Source organism: Rhinopithecus bieti, unplaced genomic scaffold, assembly GCF_001698545.2.
Source record: "Rhinopithecus bieti isolate Rb0 unplaced genomic scaffold, ASM169854v2 scaffold_65, whole genome shotgun sequence".
In the NCBI taxonomy this organism is placed as follows: domain Eukaryota; kingdom Metazoa; phylum Chordata; class Mammalia; order Primates; family Cercopithecidae; genus Rhinopithecus; species Rhinopithecus bieti.
In genome coordinates, this window is record NW_016803344.1 from 2,500,173 (window position 1) to 2,521,449 (window position 21,277).

The following is a 21,277-nucleotide window of genomic DNA, read 5'->3' on the forward strand; positions in this document are numbered from 1 at the left end:
AAAAAAAAAAAAAAAAAAAAAAAAAAAAATACTGATTGAACTCTGATTCTAAGATTTCCATTCTAGCTGTGTAAAATCTGCAAAAAATAAGCATACACGCATATATACATATATATACTTGTATATGCAGGTATGGCTTAAGTTTTAATGTAAATGGCACATACATAAATCTGGTGTTCCAGAGGTGACTGTCACTTTCCCACTGGCCAAAAGTGATAGAGCAGATCTGGGTGACATGTCCTTCCTTTCCCAGAACAACAGCATCTTCCCCAGAGTAGTAGAAGGCAGGTTCCCAGACAGATTGAGGAAAGCCAGCCTTTGGTCACAAGAGACTTGAAGGCAAAATGCAGCTCCCATTGCCCATGATGAATTATTACTGAGTACATGTAAAGGAGTCAAAATCTGGGAGGTCCAGGAGACTCAGGGAGTTGACAAAGTCAAGGCCAAACACTCTGTGAGACTCTGGGTAAGAAAGAGAAGGGAGGCAGGAGCAGATCTGCCATTGCTAGGTGTGGTAGACTCTATGCAAAAATGGCCTCAGTAATTCCCCCATCCCTGTAGGCACAACTCTTTGCAACATGATTGCAGCTCCTCCTATATATATATTTTTTTTTAATTTAAATTGTTTAGAGTCAAGGCCTAGTTCTGCTCCCCAGGTTGGAGTACAGTGGCACAATCATGGTTCACTGTAACATCCAATTCATGGGCTCAAACGATCCTCCCATCTCAGCCTCCCAAGTGGCTGGGACCACAGGTGTACTCCACCATGCCTGGCTAATTGTTAGTTTTTTTTTTTGTGGAGTCAGGATCTTGCTATATTGTCCAGGCTAATCTGAAACTCCTGGCCTCGAGTGATCCTCCCACCTTGGCATCCCAAAGGGCTAGGATTACAGTCATGAGCCATCGCACCAGGCCCCATATTTCAAGGAGTCTATTGCTCCATCTCTTGAACCTAGGCTTGGCCTTGTGATTTGCTTGGGCCAGTGGGACATTAGCAAATGTGATGTAAGAAGCTAGAAAGCAATTGAGCACTGAGACCCGCCCTCTCCTGCTGTTGGGGATCCCGCCACTACCGTGTGGATAAGCCCAGGCCAGCCTCCTGGGTGATGACAGACACATGGAGAGCAGTCCCAGGACACCCGGTTGAGCCTTACACATGAGGCCATCCCAGATCATCTGGCCCCAGCTGAGCTAATCCAGACCACAAGAACCACTGAGCTAACCCACAGAATCATGCCAAATAATAAATATTTATTGTTTTAAGTTACTAAGTTTGGGGGTTATTCTCTACGTGTCAAGAGTTCACTGATGCACTTAAATGAGGCATCTTCCAAAGGACTGGCGTTGAGTGTCACCAGCCATAGTGCAGTAACACTGGTCCATAATAATAATATCTGCTTGTATGTAGAGATTTGCATTTACAAACACTTTTATCATCATGCACTCTTTTTTGTTTCTGTTTGTTTGTTTTGTTTTATTTTTTGAGAGGGTCTCACTCTCCTGCCTATCCTAGAGGGTAGTGGTATGATCTTGGCTCACCACAACCTCTGCCTCCCAGGCTCAAGTGATTTTCCTGCCTCAGCCTCCCGAGTAGCTGGGATTACAGGTCCACCACTACTGCCCGACTAATTTTTGTATGTGTAGTACAGAGTTTCACCATGTTGGCCAGGCTGCTCTCAAACTCCTAACCTCAAATAATCCACCTGCCTCGGCCTCCCAAAGTGCTGGGATTACAGGTGTGAGCCACCATGCCCAGCCAACACACACTCTTTTTGATACAACCATCGTCATGGGAATATTGTCCCCAGTTGATATGAAGTATAGTATTTCCTGTTAGGTTGGTATCTCTGTTTTACAACAGAGGACAAAAAATGAAGTTCGAGGTCATTAAGAGTTTTGCCCAAAGCAGTATTCTCCAACCCCTATCAGAATGCTTCTGATACCATGGGCATTGTTCTGACACCATGCCTTTTTGGGAATATCTTTGATCCAATTGTAAAAACCTGACTTAATTAATTTTTTGGTGTGTATTTCAGCTGCAACTTGAGTTCCTTCCCTCCTTGGACCCTGGATTCCTCCCAGGTCCTATCGATCAACCTCTTTGGCAACCCCCTCACTTGTAGCTGTGACTTGTCTTGGCTCCTCATGGATGCAAAGAGAACTGTCCTAAGCAGGTAACACATTTACAAAGCAGATGGCTGAGGGGTGAGGCTCAGCCTTCAGGAGCTGAAGTTCTCCAGCTTACATCTTGCTCACATGACTGTGCTTGGCACTTTGGCCATGTTGGGCTGGGCAGCCTTCCCCATGTAGTCACACTCAGGGATCCAGGTGATGGAAGCTACCTCCATTCCAGCCAGCCAGAAGGGGCAAAGAACATGGAGGAGCAGATATGGGAGGTTTTTAGTGAGCCAGGCTGGGAGGTGATACTCCTCACTTCCACTCACATTCATTGGCCAGGAGCCACACCTACCTGCAAGGGAGGCTGGGAAATGTGGTCTGGTTTAACCACTGGGTTCTACTGAATCCGCAAGATGGAACCTGGCCTCCTGCTCCTGGGTTATCCAGTCCTAGGCCCATGGGCTTACAGAGCTCTCCTGGGAAATTCCTATGAAGGCTCTTGGCTAGAAGAGCTGTTTTTGCAGTGGGGAGCCACATTTAGGCTGGCCACCAGGAGACAGTGGGAGCTGGGGGGCTGGGAACACCCCCAGTCCTGAGCACTTTCAAAACCAGTTCCACCAGATAAACACTACACCTTGGGAGGCAACCCTCCATCACCACCATTCTGCAGGATTCTTTCTGTTTATTTGGAGACAGGGTCTTGCTCTTTTGTCCAGGATGGAGTGCAGTGGTGTGATCATGTCTCACTCATTACAGCCTCAACCTCCTGGGCTCAGCGACCATCCTACCTCAGCTTCTAGAGTAGCTGGGACCCCAGGTGCAAGCCACCACACCAGGCGAATTTTTTAAAATCTTTTTGTAGAGATGGAGTCTCATCATGTTACCCAGGCTGGTCTCAAACTCCCGGACTCAAGGGATCCTCCCATCTGGGCCTTCCAAAGAGTTGGGATTACAGGCATGAACCACCACGCCCAGCCAATATTCTTTTCTCATCTCCCACCTAAGCTCAGCTGTGAAGTGGGGCTCAGTCTGCCCCCCAACCCCACATTCCCTCCAAAGAAAAGCACCTAGGCCCTTTGCAGTCGAGGATCTCATCACGGTATTAATGATGAAGCTGAGAGTACAGGCTCTGAAGCCAGAGAGTCCAGCTTCATCCTACTTACTACTATTTTATTATTTTTTTTTAGAGACAAGGTCTTGCACTGTAACCCAAGCTGGAGTGCAGTGGCATGATCACGGCTCATTGCAGCCTCAGACTCCTGGGCTCAAGCAATCCTCCTGCCTCACCCTCCCAAGTAGCTGGGACCACAGCCATGCACCACCATACCTGGCTAAGTTTTTGTTTGTTTGTTTTGTTTTGTTTGTTTTGGTAGAGATGAGGTCTCACTATGTTGACCAGGCTGGTCTCCAACTCCTGGCCTCAAGTGATCCTCCTACCTGGGCCTCCCAAAGTGCTGGGACTCTAGGCATGAGCCACTGTACCTGGCCTACTTACTACTGTTGATTTGAGCTGAGTTATTTCATCTCTCTGAGTTACTTCGGCCTCTACCTTCTCATCTGTAAAATGGGGTAATAGAGTCTACTGCATAAGTAGTGCAGACTAAATTAGTTGACACAGTAGAGTGTGAAGAATAGCCCCTAGCATGTGGGAAGCACTCAGAAATGGTAGCTAGTATGAGTACTTTTTTCTTTTTTTTGAGACAGTCTCCCTCTGTTGCCCAGGCTGGAGTACAGTGGCACAATCTCTGCTCACTGCAATCTCCACCTCCCAGGTTCAAGCAATTCTCCTGCCTCAGCCTCCGGAGTAGCTGGGACTACAGACACCTGCCACCATGCCCGGCTAATTTTTGTAGTTTTAGTAGAGACGGGGTTTCACCTTGTTAGCCAGGATGGTCTCGATCTCCTGACCTTGTGATCCGCCCGCCTCAGCCTCTCAAAGTGCTGAGATTAGAAGCTTGAGCCACCACACCGGCCCGAATATGTTTTTTGTTGTTGTTGTTGTTGTTGTTGTTGTTGTTGTTGTTGTTGTTTTAGACGGAGTCTCACTCTGTCACCCAGGCTGGAGTGCAGTGGTGTGATCTTGGCTCACTGCAAGCTCTGCCTCCCGGGTTCACGCCATTCTCCTGCCTCAGCCTCCAGAGTAGCTGGGACTACAGGTGCCCACCACCACCCTTGGCTAATTTTTTGTATTTTTAGTAGAGATGGGGTTTCACCGTGTTAGTCAGGATAGTCTCGGTCTCCTGACCTCGTGATCCGCCTGCCTCGGCCTCCCAAAGTGCTGGGATTACAGGTGTGAGGCACTGCGCCCGGCCGACTATGGTTTTTATTACTAGTGCTCTCTTGCCAGGAAGCAGACGGGTGAGAACAAAATGGCAAACGACACTCAGAGAATCTGGGCTCCTTCTCACAGTGCTTGCCCCGGGGGAAGCTCTGCCATTGCTAGCTATGGTGTCTTGGCCAATTAGTTCCTCCTTCTAAACTTCTGTTTGCTTCTCTGCCCAATGGGAGTGAGGACAGGAGCTTCCTCCAAAGGTTTCCCCAGAATCAATTAGGTGATGTGTGTGGCGTGTGTGCCCTGGGGTGCCTGGCAGAGATGCCTTGATGGGCTTGGCAGGGGTGACATTGGCAGTGAGGATTCAAAGCTCTGCCCAGAAGTGTCCCTGAAGCCAGACGTCTTCTAACTGGTTGGTCTCCCCTCCAGGGCAGCAGACACTGTGTGCGCACCAGCTGCGGGATCCAGCGGCCCCTTCTCAGCCTCCCTGTCACTCTCCCAGCTGCCTGGAGTGTGCCAGTCCCACCAAAGCACTACTCTCCGAGCTTCACACCCACCCGGCTTCAACCACTCCACCTACGCCCAGGGTCCCACCGTGGCGCCCAGTGCAACCCCTGCCACCCAGCCTGAGGGAGACCAGCAGAGTGTCTCCAAGGCCCCTACCGTGGGCTCCCGCACGATAGCTGCATGGCCGCACAGCGATGCACAGGAGGGGACTGCCTCTTCCACGACCAACTCTGTAGCAGGTCACAGCAACTCCAGCGTTTTCCCCAGGGCTGCCAGCACCACCGCGTCCCAGCACAGAGAAGAACATGCCCCCGGGCTTGTCGTTGAGCCTAGTATCTCAGCTGCCTCCACCCCACTGGTGAGCAAGCTCCTGGGCCCCTTCCCTACCTCGTGGAACCGCATAAGCTCGCCTCAGCCCAGCCAGAGGACACACACCACACCCCAAGCCCCCAACCCGAGTCCTTCTGAGGGCGGGATTCCAGTCTTGCTGCTGGACGACTACAGTGAGGAGGAGGAGGGGAGGAAAGAGGAGGTGGGAATGCCTCACCAGGACGTCCCCTGTGATTACCATCCCTGCAAGCACCTACAGACCCCGTGCGCTGAGCTGCAGAGGCGGTCGCGGTGCCGTTGCCCCGGCCTCAGCGGGGAAGACACCATCCCAGACCCGCCCAGGCTGCAGGGGGTGACGGAGACCACAGACACGTCGGCGCTGGTCCACTGGTGTGCCCCCAACTCGGTAGTGCACGGGTACCAGATCCGCTACTCTGCTGAGGGCTGGGCGGGGAACCAGTCGGTGGTGGGCGTCATCTACAGCACGGCCCGGCAGCACCCTCTGTACGGGCTGTCGCCGGGCACCACCTACCGCGTGTGCGTGCTGGCGGCCAACAGGGCAGGTCTGAGCCAGCCGCGGTCCTCGGGCTGGAGGAGCCCGTGCGCCGCCTTCACCACCAAGCCCAGCTTCGCGCTCCTGCTCTCTGGGCTGTGCGCAGCCAGCGGCCTGCTGTTCGCCAGCACCTTGGTGCTGTCTGCGTGTCTCTGCAGGCGGGGCCAGACACTACGCCTGCAGCGCTGCGACACGCACCTTGTGGCCTGCAAAAACCCGGCCTTTGATTACCCGCTGGAGCTCCAGACCGTCAGTTAGCCCAGCTTCTGGGCAAACACCTCTAACCGAACTGGATCTGAGCGCAGAAAGGTACAGGTCAAAAATGACCCCATCTGCTCCTAGGGTTTCTAATTCCCGTGAAGCCAGAATGCCTTGGGCACACATGGAACTTGCCACACTGAGTGTCTCAGTCCAAGGCACAACTGCCCTCCCTTCCTTCTACTTTACTCTCTGTTCCCAGAAACCTGATGGTCAATGCCAGATCGCTCCCCACTGCCACCAGGCCTTCTTGTGTGGTGTTTCCTTTGGGGTTTTCAGCAGTCAGTGCCCTTCTATCCAGTAGAATAGTGTATGGAAGTAGGAAGGGATGAAACAGGGAAATTGCATAACCCAGCCTCTTTGATCGTTAGAAATCACATCCTCAGGTCTTTCCAGTGGAAGCTCCTTCATGGTCAAGCTCTAAGGCATGATGAGCTCTGTTATTCAAGAAATCAGTTCCAGTGGATTTCCAGTTCCAATTCCTGAGAACCGGGGTTAGGGGGAGAGCTAATTAATGGTTGCTTCGTAAGGGCTTCTGGGTTTATTAGTTCCATCTCAGGACATGACAAGGAAAATATACTTCCAACTTTACAGTTAAAACCAGTTTTCTGGGAACATTTGTCAAACGCAGGGAAAAGCTGTCCTTTTAAGTTCGTCTTTACTGTATTTCACCTAAGACTAAGTGGACAAATGAATTATCAATTCATTTTTTAGGAAGCATAATAAACTTTAAAAATCTTTTTTCTTAATTAGAGGGAAGAAATGAGCTAAAGAGAACCCAAGACTCTAGCTAGAAGCCCAAGTGTTTCTCTGCCCTAATTGCATCAAACAATGCCTTAAAATCTGTGTCTTCATGTGGGAGGCATCTACTCTGTCCTCTACTTTTCACTTTTATACAAACTCAGGGGAAACTCGGGGAAAAAATGATTCTATGAAATTATAATTAGAGCCATATTTCTAGATTTTAATTTTCAACATTAGCATTTATTAATTTCCTGCAGGTGCTGTAACAAGTTAGTAAAACTGGCTTAAAAGAACATAAATTTATTTTCCTACAGTTCAGGTCAGAAATCCCAAATCAAAGCATCAGTGGGGTTGGTTCTTCTTGCAGGCTCCAAGGGAGTTGTTCCATCTCCTCTCCCAGCTTTGGATGGTTGGCAGCAATCCTCAGTATTCCTTAGCTTGCAGACATCATTCCAATCTATCCCTCCATCATCTCACGGCATTCTCTGTCTCTCTGTTCACATTTCCTTTTTTTTTTTTTTTTTTACAAAAAAAACCTGGTTATTGCGTTAAGGCCCACTGTAATCCAGTATGACCTAATTCTAACTTGATTGCATCTAAAAAGACCCTATTTCCAAATAAGGTCACATGTACAGTACTGGGGGTTTGAACGTGAACATATCTTCCTTGGAAGATGCAATTCAACCCACAAGAGCATTTACTTCTACTGTAAGAAGAAAACAAATCAAGTTTAAATCCCATGTATCTTTTGTTTCCAAACCATGCTGCAGAAACTAAAACTGAATTGCACTATATATTTCTAGGTGTTTGAAGTTTTGAAAGAGCTTCCCAAAATTTTAAGGTAGATCCCCAGTTTCATCATAAATGTAACTAAGAGAATTGGACTAAATGATTTCAAAGATCTCCACCAGCTCCTGGTTAAAAACTGCAAAGCTATGATGTGTGTGCTTGTAAAAAAAAAAACACACACACACACACACACACACACACACACACACAAAACTGCAAAGCACGGTTGGTGTGCACCTATAATCCCAGCTACTTGGGAAGCTGAGGTGAAATGGTCACTTGGGCTCAGGAATGAGGCCCCAACTAAAATGCATTGCAAAAGCATTTAGTATAAAATCTAATTAGTATAAAATCCCCAGACATGTACTTAAATGACACTAATGCTTTATTTTTAAGCTTACTGTCAAGGTTAAGCCTATTCTGTGAAGACACTGAAATGAATTTTCATCATGTTTTGAGTCTATAAACAAGTATGTACTCAGACATGTCTAAATACAATTCCAATATTTTATAAACTGGCAGAATTGATGTGTTTTATAACAATTCAGTATCCAAAAGCCTGAGGAGACCTGGATCATTCTTCTAAGGGTTGAAGTGGAAAAAGTTTATTAACGAGAGCCAGCTTGAGACCTTAATAATAAAAAGATTATGGGTCCAAGCCCTAAGTCATTCCAAATGGCATCAACATTAAACCATAAATAAGCATAACAAGGTGCAAAGTTCTAAATTTTCCCATAGCTACTTCAAGTCCTCCCTTTTTTAAACATTATTCTTATGTGGCTCACCCATTACTAATGCAGAGACTCACTCTGTGCCTCTTGGGTGGTTCAGCAGTGGGAAGTCCACCTTCAGCCTTACTACTACTAACAATGAAGCTGTTCTCCAGAGAGCAAGAATAGCCAGCCACATGCCCCCTTCTCTGCCTTTTCAACCCCCTCCATCTGATTCAATGGTGTTGTCCCTGGCTGCAGGCTTCAGTATGCTCCAAGCCAAGCGCAGCTCAGCCACCGGTCTGAGAACAAAGATGCCAGGACCAGCAAGCCACAGAGGGACACGCTGGTGCAGAATGCCTGGCCAAGAGGCATGAGTTTTACTTACAGCCTCCCATTCTAATTTAATGCAGCTCAATAGGCTGAGAATGGATAATCTCACTGCAGTATTCCGTAATAGGCTTGCATTAAAACCAGGGACAATGGGCAGCAATAGGCCTCTACTGTTAAGCAGCAACAACCAGTTACCCCTGGACTGTCTTCTCCCGTTCCCCATATCCCACATTCTCCTAAATATGATGTATTTGTAGCAAGACTCTTTTAAAATCAGATGGTCAGACTAATTATTTTTACAATTTAAGTGTAAGTGATGTACATGAATGGACTTTGTGAATTGGAAAACTTACGTAACAGCGGAGAATAAGTATGTTATATGGAACAACCTGAGTTGAAGGTACAATTTTTTTTCCAGCTCTTTTATTCCTTTAACTTCTTAACAAAAGAAGAGTCTCCAAAGTTTAAAAGCCTTTGAAAATATACAGCTTGATATTATTTACATAATATATGAATCCAGGTTCCAATATCAAACAAACATTGCTATGTCAGAAACAGTGGAAGGCAGGAATGTAACTCACTGCCTTTTAGACGCAAAGACTAATAGACACGTTCTCGTATCTCAACTATCTTTGTTACCTGTTATCCTCATACATAAATTATTAGGCACCTGAGAGGTTGGAAGACTACCGAAAATGAACTTCATACCTTCTATTCTGTTTATTATCTTAAAAACTTACTGCATTTTAAATCTCTTTTATAACTTTACTTCATCTACAACTAACTTCACTTTCATTATCCCAAATGATCAGGTATTAACTACATGAACTGTTAATGTATACACAGACCTAAAAATCAAACAAAAATGTATTGCCCAGTTGTGTAGGATATATATTTGAACCCCACGACATTTCCTAGTGCTTTGTGAGCAATCCAAATTTCACTTAAAAGAGAGGTGTCAACACTGCCCATGCTCTGGACTATGTTTGTAGAAAACATACAAAAAAGACTGACAATAATTGATCTCTTATAAATTAATCAAGAAACCTAAGATTAAAAATTCTAAATTACAGTTTTATTTGTATTTTAAAATACATTGGAAATTCTGCATATTCCCATGATCAACCTTATTTTCAATGCACATTACTTAAATTTTGATGACATGGTTGGTTCTGACAAGTCCTTTTTCAAGCTGAACACCAAAATAGGGAAACTCCTGTAGATTTCCACGGGCCCTGCTCCCATTGATGTATACTGCTTCCTTACTAATGGTGATAGATGGCTTTCATCAGTCTTTTATCACCTGAACAGTCTTCCGACCATAATGATAGTAACTGTAAGCTGATGCAGCTGTGGTGAAAGCTGTAAAACACCTTTTATGGAAGAAAAGAAATAAAATTTAGTTGTCAAGTCTAAAAAACAGTAGCAATAGGAATCATAATAAATACAGGCAAAAGATCTATTTAAAAAGCAAAAAGGCTGGGTGTAGTGGTTCACGCCTGTAATCCCAGGACTTTGCGAGGCCAAGGCGAGCGGATCACGAGGTCAGGAGATAGAGACCATCCTGGCTAACATGGTGAAACCCTATCTCTACTAAAAAAATACAAAAAATTAGCCGGGCATGGTGGCGGGCGCCTTTAGTCTCAGCTACACGGGAGGCTGAGGCAGGAGAATGGCGTGAACCGGGAGGCGGAGCCTGCAGTCAGCCAAGATGTGCCACTGCACTCCAGCCTGGGTGACAGAGCGAGACTCCATCTAAAAAAAAAAAAAGTAAAAAGGGCTCTGTGGTGTAAAAGAGTCTAAATACACTGCTTTTCTTTAAGACTTCATTTTAATTAGTAACGTCAAACAAAATTATTCTAGGTAATGAGCCCTACAAATAAACACTACTAGCAACTGTCATTTTTTACTCAGGCATCCTCCAGGTGTCTTACATTCTCATTTTATTCTTACAACAAACTCATCCTCCAGAAGGGGGAAATGGAAGACCCGGGGAACCTGCTCAGGGCTTATCAAAGAACTATGTTTGAGCCTGACTTGGTTTCAACTCTAAAGCCCACATGCTCTTTCTACTGCTCCATGCTGCTCAGGGTACCAGACTCTATTTCCTGTAGCTTTTGAGAATTCTAAAGTTATCTGAGTAAATTTAAATAAATTTCAGCTTTCTTTACCAAATTACCCTTAACCGAATTCTCCTTGAAATGACATCAACTGACACCCGTGGCATGCTGAATGCCCACAGCTAGGAGATTACTTTTTAGTGTACCCACACACTTCTGCTTTTATTAGGTGAGGCAGAATCAAGATTCCCTTTTGTTGGATCTTGAATCTGTTCATGCCACTTTGATATACTAAATTCATAAACCAATGAAATATATGTGTTAGAAAAATTGCTATTTCTAGCTGGACGCAGAGGCTCATGACTATAATCCTATCACTTTGGGAGGCTGAGGCAGGAGGATTGCTCAAAGCTAAGAGTTTGAGACCAGCTTGGGCAACATAGTGAGACCTTGTTTCTACAAAAAATAATAATATAAAAAATTAATGGCTGGGCGCAGTGGCTCACACCTGTAATCCTAGCACTTTGAGGCCGAGGCAGGTGGATCAATTGAGGCCAGGAGTCCGAGACTGGCCTGACCAACATGGTGAAATCCCACCTCTACTATATAAAAATTGGCCAGGTATGGTGGTGGGTGCCTGTAATCCCAGCTACTCAGGAAGTTGAGGCAGGAGAATGACTTGAACCCGTGAGGTAGAGGTTGCAGTGAGCTGAGATCAGGCCATTGCACTCCAGCCTGGGCAACAGAGCGAGAACCCGTCTCAAAAAAAAAGAAAAAAAAAAAATTAATTAAATTAAAAAAAAACAAAATAGCCAGGTGTGGTGGCACATGCCTGTAATCCCAGTTACTCAGGAGGCTGAAGTGGGAGGATCGCTTGAGGCCAGGAATTCAAGGTTACTGTGAGCTATGATCATGCTACTGCACTACAGCCTGGGTGACAGAGCAAGACCCTGTCTCCAAAAAAAAAAAAAAAATTTTTTTTTTAAATTGCTATTTCTGAAAACTACATTGGATGCTTTACAAAAGACTCAATAAAGGTGACTTGATTTAAAAAAAAAATACTGTCTCTGTTTTCATGGGTTCCTAGGGAAAAAAAGTACTGTCAAAATAAATAGGCAAGATGATTGTGAAAAGACTAGGGAAAAAATCTAAACAGTTCTTAGACTGCTTTGTAAATGTTTTAAGTTCTTGCGTCACCTTAAAGAAGTAAAAAATGAAAATCAGAGAGGTTGTATTATGGATGTAGTTTATCCAAGAAAGAAAAAACTCCCACTGATGGACCTATACTCAAAAAGTCTTCATCCTATATCAGAAGGTATAAGATGAATTGGAATAAATGTACACTTAAATATTTTAAAATACAAAGTTTAGAGTAGTTGTCATTTTTTAAAAGCTTGCCTGGTTAACTGACTGTGATTAGCCACCACTTTCTGGTCCGGACTGTACCAAGCAAGATAATTTTAATTCTAGTTAAAATTGTGCCAAAATATAATACTCCAGTATCAATGTGACATATTTTGAACTCTGAAAGCATGAATTTGACACACTTTTAAGATGATAAATAAGCAATTAGTATAATAAAATTCAAACTCCTTTCTCCAGTTTTCCCTCCTACAATAACCCTTTCAACAGGCTGGACTCAGCTTCCCTACCCTCTCTCCAACACTCTGTCTCTTGGCTTAGGCCCTGTCTTTGGACTCCTCTCAGTCTCTTCCTACATGCAATCCACCTATACTTCATGCATCAAACACCACCTCCTCCCTGAAACTGCCCCTCTTATTCCTATGAAGTTATCTCTTCCTCCCAAACCCTAACACATTATCACTGCCTTTTACCCTTTTAATTTGTGTGAAAGCTAACTTCTACATCTCATACTTGGCAGGAAGTGTCTTAACAATGGTATCAATCACAAAATATAGCCACAGCTTTATCCAGTCAGTGCTCAATAAATGCTGTAAGAACAAGGTCATTCGAGGGCTATCACAATAAGTCATTCTGTTGACATTCTAAGACAGTGATTCTAAATTTAGCTTACCACAGTATCTGAAGATAAATGCTGTCAGCATAGTTGAAAACTGGAGCTGCCAAAGAAGCTGCCACCAAGATTAACTGGACTGCTGTATTTACCTAAATAAAAAAAGAAAAAGTTCTAAGTGAATAGTGCTAACTGGATCCTATTTCAAGTGTTCAAGACAAAAGCACAGCCCATCACACTATAACATGACATACCCTCAGCATGCTTGCAGTTCATCTACACTACCCCTGCCCAAGAAGCTTGCATTTACAGGTGAGCACACACAAAAGGGTCAACCTCACTAACTGACCCATCTGTCTGCACAGCTGCCCTTAAGAGTGAGAGTAATGACAACTGTCAGAAAATACCACTACCTTGAATTCCCACAGCAACTCAAAAATGTTACAAAATTATTTGCCTTTTTTCCAACTGCCCATTAAAACAGAATATGAAAATAACTAGGCTACCTCCTCATGGGTAAAAGAGTAAGGAGTTAGGTGACTTGCCTGCAGTCACAGCAGGCCAAAGCTGGAACCTAGATTTCCTAGGGCCTTATCTGATGTTCCTTTCTTGCCTACCTGTCAAACCTTGTGAGGTTAGAAAATTAAAATGCACTCATCTCAGGACAGATGCAGTGGTTCATGCCTGCAATCCCAACACTTTTGGAGGCTGAGGCAGAAGGACTACTTGAGCCCAGGAGTTCAAGACCAGCTAGTTAAAAACCAGTCAAGCATGGTGGCGTGCACCTGTACTCTCAGCTACTTGGGAGGCTGATGTGGGAGGATATTTTGAGCCTGGGAAGTCAAGGCTGCAGTGAGCTATGCTTGCACCACTGCGCTCAAGGCTGGGCGGACAGAGCAAGACCCTATTTCAAAGAAAAAACACTCATCTCCATAAAAGAACCTCTCTAAAGGAGGAAATGAGTAGGCTTCCTTACACTAAAAGACAGCACTGGGGAGAAAAGAAAATAGAACAAGAAACACACTGGACACTCCCTCTATCATCATGAGAAGCATTCCATGGAAGAGTCTGTAAAGTATGAAAAAGGGAGTGAAGCAGAAAAGCACCTCTGTTCTATCACCCGTTCTCCAGCCAAATGACACTTCATTTTAAAAAATAAATAATAGCTGGGCACAGTGGCTCACGCCTGTAATCCCAGCACTTTGGGAGGCCAAGGTGGGTGGATCACCTGAGGTTAGGAGTTTGAGACCAGCCTGACCAACATGGTGAAACCCCATCTCTACTAAAGAATACAAAAAAATTAGCTGGGCGTGGTGGTGCATGCCTGTAATCACAGCTACTTGGGAGACTGAGGCAGGAGAATTGCTTGAACCCGGGAGGTGGAGACTGCAGTGAGCCGAGATCGCATCACTGCACTCCAGCCTGCGCAACAAGAGCAAAAACTCCATCTTAAAAATAAAATAAAATAAAATAAAAAATAAATTTTATCTGAAGGACTTCGTATAAGGGTTTAAGGCACTTGTCCCTGTACCTCTTTAAGCCACTTTCCATGTAGTGCTACACTCAAATTGCCATACAATATAAATACAAGTCACTTGAAGCCAAACAAACAAAAAACAACAACAACAAAACCCAAACCCTATGCATGTAGGTGAAAGTCCACCCCAGGGAGTTCTGTATAAAAGCTACCACCCTTCTCTCTCAAAAAGGATGGGCATTCTTAACCTGTTAAATCCTTGACATTAAAGATGGGACAAAAGAATGAACTGAGAAAACTTATCAAAACTACTAGAAAAACAAATATGGTTTGAGAGGCATTAACAGTATCCTCTTTGTGTGCAGACTGGCATATACTTACTGCCCTGAATGCTCAGGAAAACAGAATGGACAACTAAGAGTAGCAGTTGTTTATCAGTGAACAAAACTTTTTCCTACTTTCCTATGCCTTTCCACTTAACTGTCAATCCTGAAAATGAAAGGCCATTTGGTGTTTTCACCACAGGGAGGAGGGGAGTGAAACCACAAGGGACTCTTCATAATCTGTGAAACTCAATCAAGAAGCAATTACAGCCAAGCTTGGTGGCTCACTCCTGTAATCCCAATAATTTGGGAGCCCAAGGCAGGAGGACTGCTTGAAGCCAGGCGTTCCATACCAGCCTGGGCAACAAAGTAAGACCTTGTTTCAAAAAAAAAAAAAAAAAAAAAAAAGGAACAATTACATTTCAATTCCCTTTCCCTGAACAGTGGCCCAATTACCTCATTCAGAGCTTAAACTCTCAGACCACCAACTCAAGGCACAACATGTAAAGGATGATCCAAAAAACATGGAGGACAAAATAACTGGGTTAAAGCTGCCTGCCTGACGCCGCTCTCTAGCCTCTATGCTCTATGCATTTAAATTTGTCTCATTTTCAGCTGTTCTTGACTGAGGTTTATATTCCATATAATAAAAATTTACAAAGGGATAACTTAAAAGAACATTGCATTCTCTTACCTTGCTGATGAATGTTGGTTTTAACCTAGCTGTGGCATAGCAAGGATTGAAATACTTGGCAAGTGTTCGCTGGCAGAGGACCAAAAAAGATAAAGTAATTAATTTATTGTTTAAAATAGACATTTTAATTTAAAATAGACATTTTGTTATTATAGTCAGGTAATAACATAATTTTATAAATCATACATTCAATATATACTGAAAACTGAGTTTTAAAAAATTTATAGATTTCTCAATTGCTGTAAAATTCAAACACAATACCTATAAAGTTGCTTTATAAAATTTTATTAAACTCAAAATTCCCTTATTCACTATTTTCTTTTTTGAATTAAAAAATAAAATGAACAAAATACTGCTCTATTTTCAGTAGACTGGGAGCCAAAAGAGGTTAATTGCCACGCGTCTGTGCTCAAATATTTATAGAGCTCATGATTAAATATGCAAACAAATCGTTCCATGTTCATACAACTGTGATTTTTAAAACCAATTCTAGACTATCCGTGGTAGAGGTTAGACAGTATGTCTCAGACCTATGTGAAACACCTTTAAAGAATCTGCTTCTAGGGATATGGGCTGGCTGGTCTGGGTTTCACGTGCCATCAATTGAAAAGAGGTTAACTTTAAAAAATGTCTTTTTGTTTTTTCCTTAAATCATATACAATGCTAAAAGAATACTTTTTGGAAACAAACTCACTGGTGTTGGAAGAGTTCGGTATCTGACATAAAAAACAGCAGCAATCAACATTACATCTCTCGAAATGATCATATAAGTAAGCGGAACTGAAAATCAAACATAAAATAATTTTAACTGGGATTCTGAAAATTACTAACATATATTATGAATATAATAACATGTCATTCAGCCTTACCACAAACTGCTGTTTTCACAAATAGTTTTATAATGAACACCTATTGATGGTTTAGGGTTCCCTATAGCAAACTACTGATTTTTATATTCTTCTTTAACCCGCCCTCAAAACAAAGTGAAGTACAGACTATAGCTTTGAAGTCTGTATCTGCGTTTCAGTATGCCGATATTCTCATCTGATTATGCTTTTTTCTTGCATGTTTTTAAGCTATTGGTCTGAAGTTGTCAGCATCAGCTCTACTCAGCACTCTCTCCTCCTCTGCTACTTCTTAGCTCTGTACATTTGAAAAAAAGATCACCATACTCAGAATTACATGGAAAGAGATGATAAAGGGGTGGCGAAGGATGTGGGAGGCCTCAAACTCTTCTGGAATCTCAGGAGCTTTGATTGCTTGTTCTGCATTTTAGACTATTCTCTGAAGAGTAAAATTTGCTGTTATGTGCAACTAGTAGAGAAACAGAATTTTTTTTGTTTTTGTTTTTGTTTTGTTTCTTTTTGACAGGGCCTTGCTTTGTTGCCTAGGCTGGAGTGCAGTGGCACGGTAACGACTCACTGCAGCCTTGACCTCCTGGGCTCAAGGCAATCCTCTCACCTCACCCTCCCAAGTAGCTGGGAGCACAGGTACATGCCACCATGCCTAATTTTTTTTTTTTTTTTTTGGTAGAGAAGGGATTTCACCATGTTATCCCAGCTGGTCTAAAACTCCTGAGTTCAAGCGATCTGCCCGCCTCAGCCTCCCAAAATGCAAGGATTACATGCATGAGCCACCGTGCCCAGCCTGAAATATTTTATACTTATCCAGCCAGTTTCTTCCCAGGGATTGCTGTTTTTCTCCTTGCCCATTCAATGAATTCAACTTGTCAATAGTTCTGTCATCATTCCTCAGATTTTACACTATGGTCCCAGAGCCATAGCCAATAGAAGGATATTTTCAAATAAATACCTAAGGAACCCCTATTTCCTTATTGAATGGGAATGAGATGGCAAAGAACTTGCTTCACTTTATATCCTTCTGCACCACAGAAAGTTTTTAACTGTGAATATATCTTTTATAAGAAAAAAATTATTATTTTTAAAAAGGGGGGAAAAAACCCTGAGTTCACTCGGTTCAAACACTATTCAAGCTATTTCAAATAAATAAAGATAAAATAAAAGGATCATGAATATCCCTTCCGTAATACTTTCAAACAAATCTTTTATGAATTACTGGAGGCTGTACTTATGGTCCTCTCCAGTTTTGACATTCAACTGGCTCTGCAATTTGAAGAAAATCTCTAATTAATTACAGATTTAAAATTTAAATCTCTGCTGGTTATAGCTATGATGTAAGTGTTGATCCTTGGCCGAGTCCTTGACGGATAACACTATTCCAAAGAAAAAGTGCTTATCCACTCAAGTCATAGCATTTGGAGCAAACAAGATATGGCTATATGAGCCAAGCATGAAAACAGTAACTCATAATTTTTAGGAACATTTTTGTACTTGTAAAACAAACTTTTCTGTAGCAATCATTAGCTGGCAAAATCTAACAACACTCATACTTTTAAAATGCAGCAAACCTGTGCAGTGGCTCACGCCTGTAATCCCAGCACTTTGGGAGGCCGAGGCAGGCAGATCACCTGAGGTCAGGAGCTCGAGACCAACCTGACCAACATGGAGAAACCCCATCTCTACTAAAAATACAAAATTAGTCAGGCGTGGTGGCGCATGCCTGTAATCCCAGCTACTCAGGAGTCTGAGGCAGGAGAATCACTTGAACCCAGGAGGTGGAGGTTGCAGTGAGCCAAGATCGTCCCACTGCACTCCAGCCTGGGCAACAAGAGCGAAACTCCGTCTCAAAAAAAAAAAAAACAAAACAAAAAGCAGCAAATCCATGCAAATTAAAATCTATGTATGCGTGGAAGAACATGCAAGATTGCATTCAACCAGGAATGTAGGCCTATGGAATTCAGACTATGCTTGGTGCAGCGCATTAGGTTCCAACCCAACAGTGTGACCTAACAATTAGCATCTCTGGACTCAGTTTACCATCTGTAACCATCTGGTAGGGGAAAGAGCTATTAAAAAAAAAACAAACAAACAAGAGTTCCCCAAACTGACTGCCCATCCAAAAGTCACCTTGAGAGAGTTCAGTAAAAGCCCAGATGAAAGCTCTCTTCCAGGTGAAAGCTCTCCTCTGGGTGACTCTTATGCACAGCAAGGCTAGAACATTTCTGCACCAGATGGTCTCGAAGGCCTCAGCCAACTGAAAGACATGGGCTCCTACTGTAGTTAAAAAATTTTATCCTATTTCCTGGCTTTCCCTCTTGGCCTCCTCTTCTCTTCTACAGTTAAAACAGCTTTCATTTTGCCTACTAGAGTAAGAAAGTGATGGGTAGGACAGTGTAAAATGTGTCAAGGATTTCTCCAGGTTTTTTCTCCCTACTTGCTAACTCTGAAACATGGGTAATATCTGCAACGATATTTCCAGTGTCTGTAAGTAAAATGTTATTAGAACACATTCTATACTCACTAATTCAAATATTTTCTGTGGCTGCTTTCACACTACAACAGCAGAGCTGAGCAGCTGTGACAGAGATCACACAGCCCACAAAGCCAGACATCATGGTCAAGTTTTATTAGCATTAAAGGGAAAGATTTCATAAAATCGTTTACATATTAAAAATGGTTAACATCTACACCATAGGTTTTTACACTGAAAACTGTAAATTTAACAGAATATTCTAGAAATTGACTTAAGCCAGAAATAATAATTTAACATATGGTAAACCAGAAACAATATAATAATACAAAAATGTGGCAGAACAAATACACACAGACCTAAGTTCAGTGGACATAAATCTAAGTAGAAATTAACTTGGATTTGCCTTCCACTCTCTAATCAACATATAAGCCAAAGAATTTGTTTTCATCCTTCTCCCCCTCCCAAAAAAGACCAAAAAGAATAGCAGAATGATTTATTATTCTTGCAAAAAAGGAAAGCAAAAAGTTTCTTGACCTCCAATCCTGCAGAAGATATGTCTTACTCTTAGAGAAACAAAGGTATTAAAATGAAGGTAGACGTGACTTTTAAAAAATGCAGCATAAAAGTAGGAACATGCAAGACTGCATATATGCGTCATTCTACTTTCCAAAACTCTCCTAAAATGACAGTAAAGAAATGAAAGATATAAAAACACAAAGAGAATGAGTAGAGGAGACAGATTTCAAAGTTTTAACCAAGCTTATTAGTAATAAGGTGGGAAGAGCTGAAACCTAAGTTCTTCAGAAAGGAATTCTCACAAGAAGCAACTCCACAAGAGAAACTCAAGAAGTCCATATAAAGAGCAGTCAGATCCCTGCCCCAAGCCTTCCCTAACACCTTACTGCTAGGGCTGTGGGCTCCCTGTGGCTAAGAGTGATTTTTACATTTTTTAATGGTTGGGGGAAAAAAAGTCAGAAGACCAGTATTTCAAGACACATGAAAATGCTATGAAATTCAATTTCCAGGCTGGGCGGGGTGGCTCATGCCTATAATCCTAGCACTCTGGGAGGCTGAGACAGGCGGATCACTTGAGGCCAAGAGTTTAAGACCAGCCTGGCCAACATGGCAAAATCCCATCTCTACTAAAAACACAAAAATTAGCTGGGCCTCGTGGTGCATGCCTGTAATCCCAGCTACTCAGGAGGTTGAAGCATGAGAATCACTTCTTGAAAGTGACTGGGAGGCAGAGGTTGTAGTGAGCCAAGACTTGTGCCACTGCATCCCAGCCTAAGTGACGGAGTGAGACCCTGTCTAAAAAACAAACAAAAAACAAAAACAAAAAAACAGGCATGGTGGCCCATGCCTGTAATCCCAGCACTTTGGGAGGCCGAGGCAGGTGAATCACCTGAGGTCAGGAGTTCGAGACCAGCCTGGTCAACATGGTAAAACCCCGCCTCTACTAAAAATACAAACAATTAGCCGGGCATAGTGGTGGTGGCTGTAATCCCAGGTACTCACGAGAATGAAGCAGGAGAATCACTTGAACCTGGGAGGTGGGGGTTGCAGCGAGCCGAGATAGTGCCACTACACACCAGCCTAGGCGACAGAGCGAGGCTCCGTCTCAAAAATAAATAAATAAAATAAAAAAAATAAAATCAATTTCCAGTGTCCATAAGTGAAACTTTATTGGAATACATTCACATTCACTCATCTATATATTTTCTATGGCTGCTTTCACGCTACAATAGCAAAGCTGAGTGGTTGTGACAAAGATCACATTACCCACAAAGCAGGAAATATTTATTATCTGGTCCTTTGCAGGAAAAGTTACCAACCCCCACTCCACGTTACTCTCTGAACCAAGGGGCACTGGAGTGCAGTAGGGTCTACATACTGAATAATGAGACCCCAGCCTCCTCCCACAGCTTAGCTCCCAAAACCCTGGTGGGAAGGCCTTTATAATTCCCAAGCAGCAGATGGAGAGCTAGGATCTACAGAATAAGCTTAAAGATACTGAGAATTCAGGCCCTGCACCCCAGTGCCTGCTGAGCTCCCAATGAACTTTTCATGCCTCATTCAAATATAAGTTAGCAGCCAAAGATCACCACACATTTCAATAAAGTCTCCACCATAAAAGAGAGGCCAAAACAAACAAAAAATAGAATCTGAAGGAAAGAGACCCAATACAGAGGTTTTTTTAAAAATAAATAAATAAATAAATAAATACAAGTATACCTCAGAGATATTGAAGGCTCTGTTCCAGACCACCGCAACAAAGCTAATACTACAGTAAAGTGAGTCGCACGAATTTTTCAGTTTCCCAGTGCACATGAAAGTTATGTCTACACTACAATCCATTTTGTGTATGGTAGTAGCACTGTCTAAATACACACACACACACACACACAAGCACACACACCTTAATTTAAAAATACTTTACTGCTAAATCATGCTAATGATCATCTGAGCCTTTAACGAGTCATAAACTTTTTGCTAGTAGAGGGTCTTATCTCAACGTTGACAGCGGCTGACTGATCAGAGTGGTGGTTGCTGAAGGCTGGGCTGGCTGTGGCAATTTCTTAAAATAAGACAACAATCAAGTTTGCCACATAAATTGACTCTGCCTTTCACAAAAGATTTCTCTGTTCCATGCAATGCTATTTGATAGCATTTTACCCACAGAACCTCCTTCAAAATTGAAGTTAAGGCCGGGCGCAGTGGCTCACGCCTATAATCCCAGCACTTTGGGAGGCCAAGGAGGGTAGATCATGAGGTCAGGAGATCAAGACCATCCTGGCTAA

The 21,277-nt window shown here is 43.2% G+C and overlaps 2 protein-coding genes across 2 annotated transcripts in view; one reads left to right on the top strand and one right to left on the bottom strand.

Moving 5' to 3' along the window:
- Nucleotides 1–6,504, top strand: part of LRRN4 (leucine rich repeat neuronal 4) — a 13,782-nt gene extending 7,278 nt beyond the window's left edge. Inside the window, exons 4-5 of the mRNA XM_017877540.1 lie at nucleotides 2,037–2,174; nucleotides 4,820–6,504. Coding sequence (XP_017733029.1) covers nucleotides 2,037–2,174; nucleotides 4,820–6,038 — 1,357 coding nt within the window. The 3' untranslated portion in view covers nucleotides 6,039–6,504. The remainder of the gene's footprint in view (nucleotides 1–2,036; nucleotides 2,175–4,819) is intronic.
- A 496-nt stretch (nucleotides 6,505–7,000) lies between these two features.
- CRLS1 (cardiolipin synthase 1) overlaps nucleotides 7,001–21,277 on the bottom strand; it is a 34,405-nt gene continuing 20,128 nt past the window's right edge. Inside the window, exons 4-7 of the mRNA XM_017877731.1 lie at nucleotides 15,838–15,923; nucleotides 15,144–15,212; nucleotides 12,710–12,801; nucleotides 7,001–9,987 (exon numbers count right to left, since the gene is read on the bottom strand). Coding sequence (XP_017733220.1) covers nucleotides 9,903–9,987; nucleotides 12,710–12,801; nucleotides 15,144–15,212; nucleotides 15,838–15,923 — 332 coding nt within the window. The 3' untranslated portion in view covers nucleotides 7,001–9,902. The remainder of the gene's footprint in view (nucleotides 9,988–12,709; nucleotides 12,802–15,143; nucleotides 15,213–15,837; nucleotides 15,924–21,277) is intronic.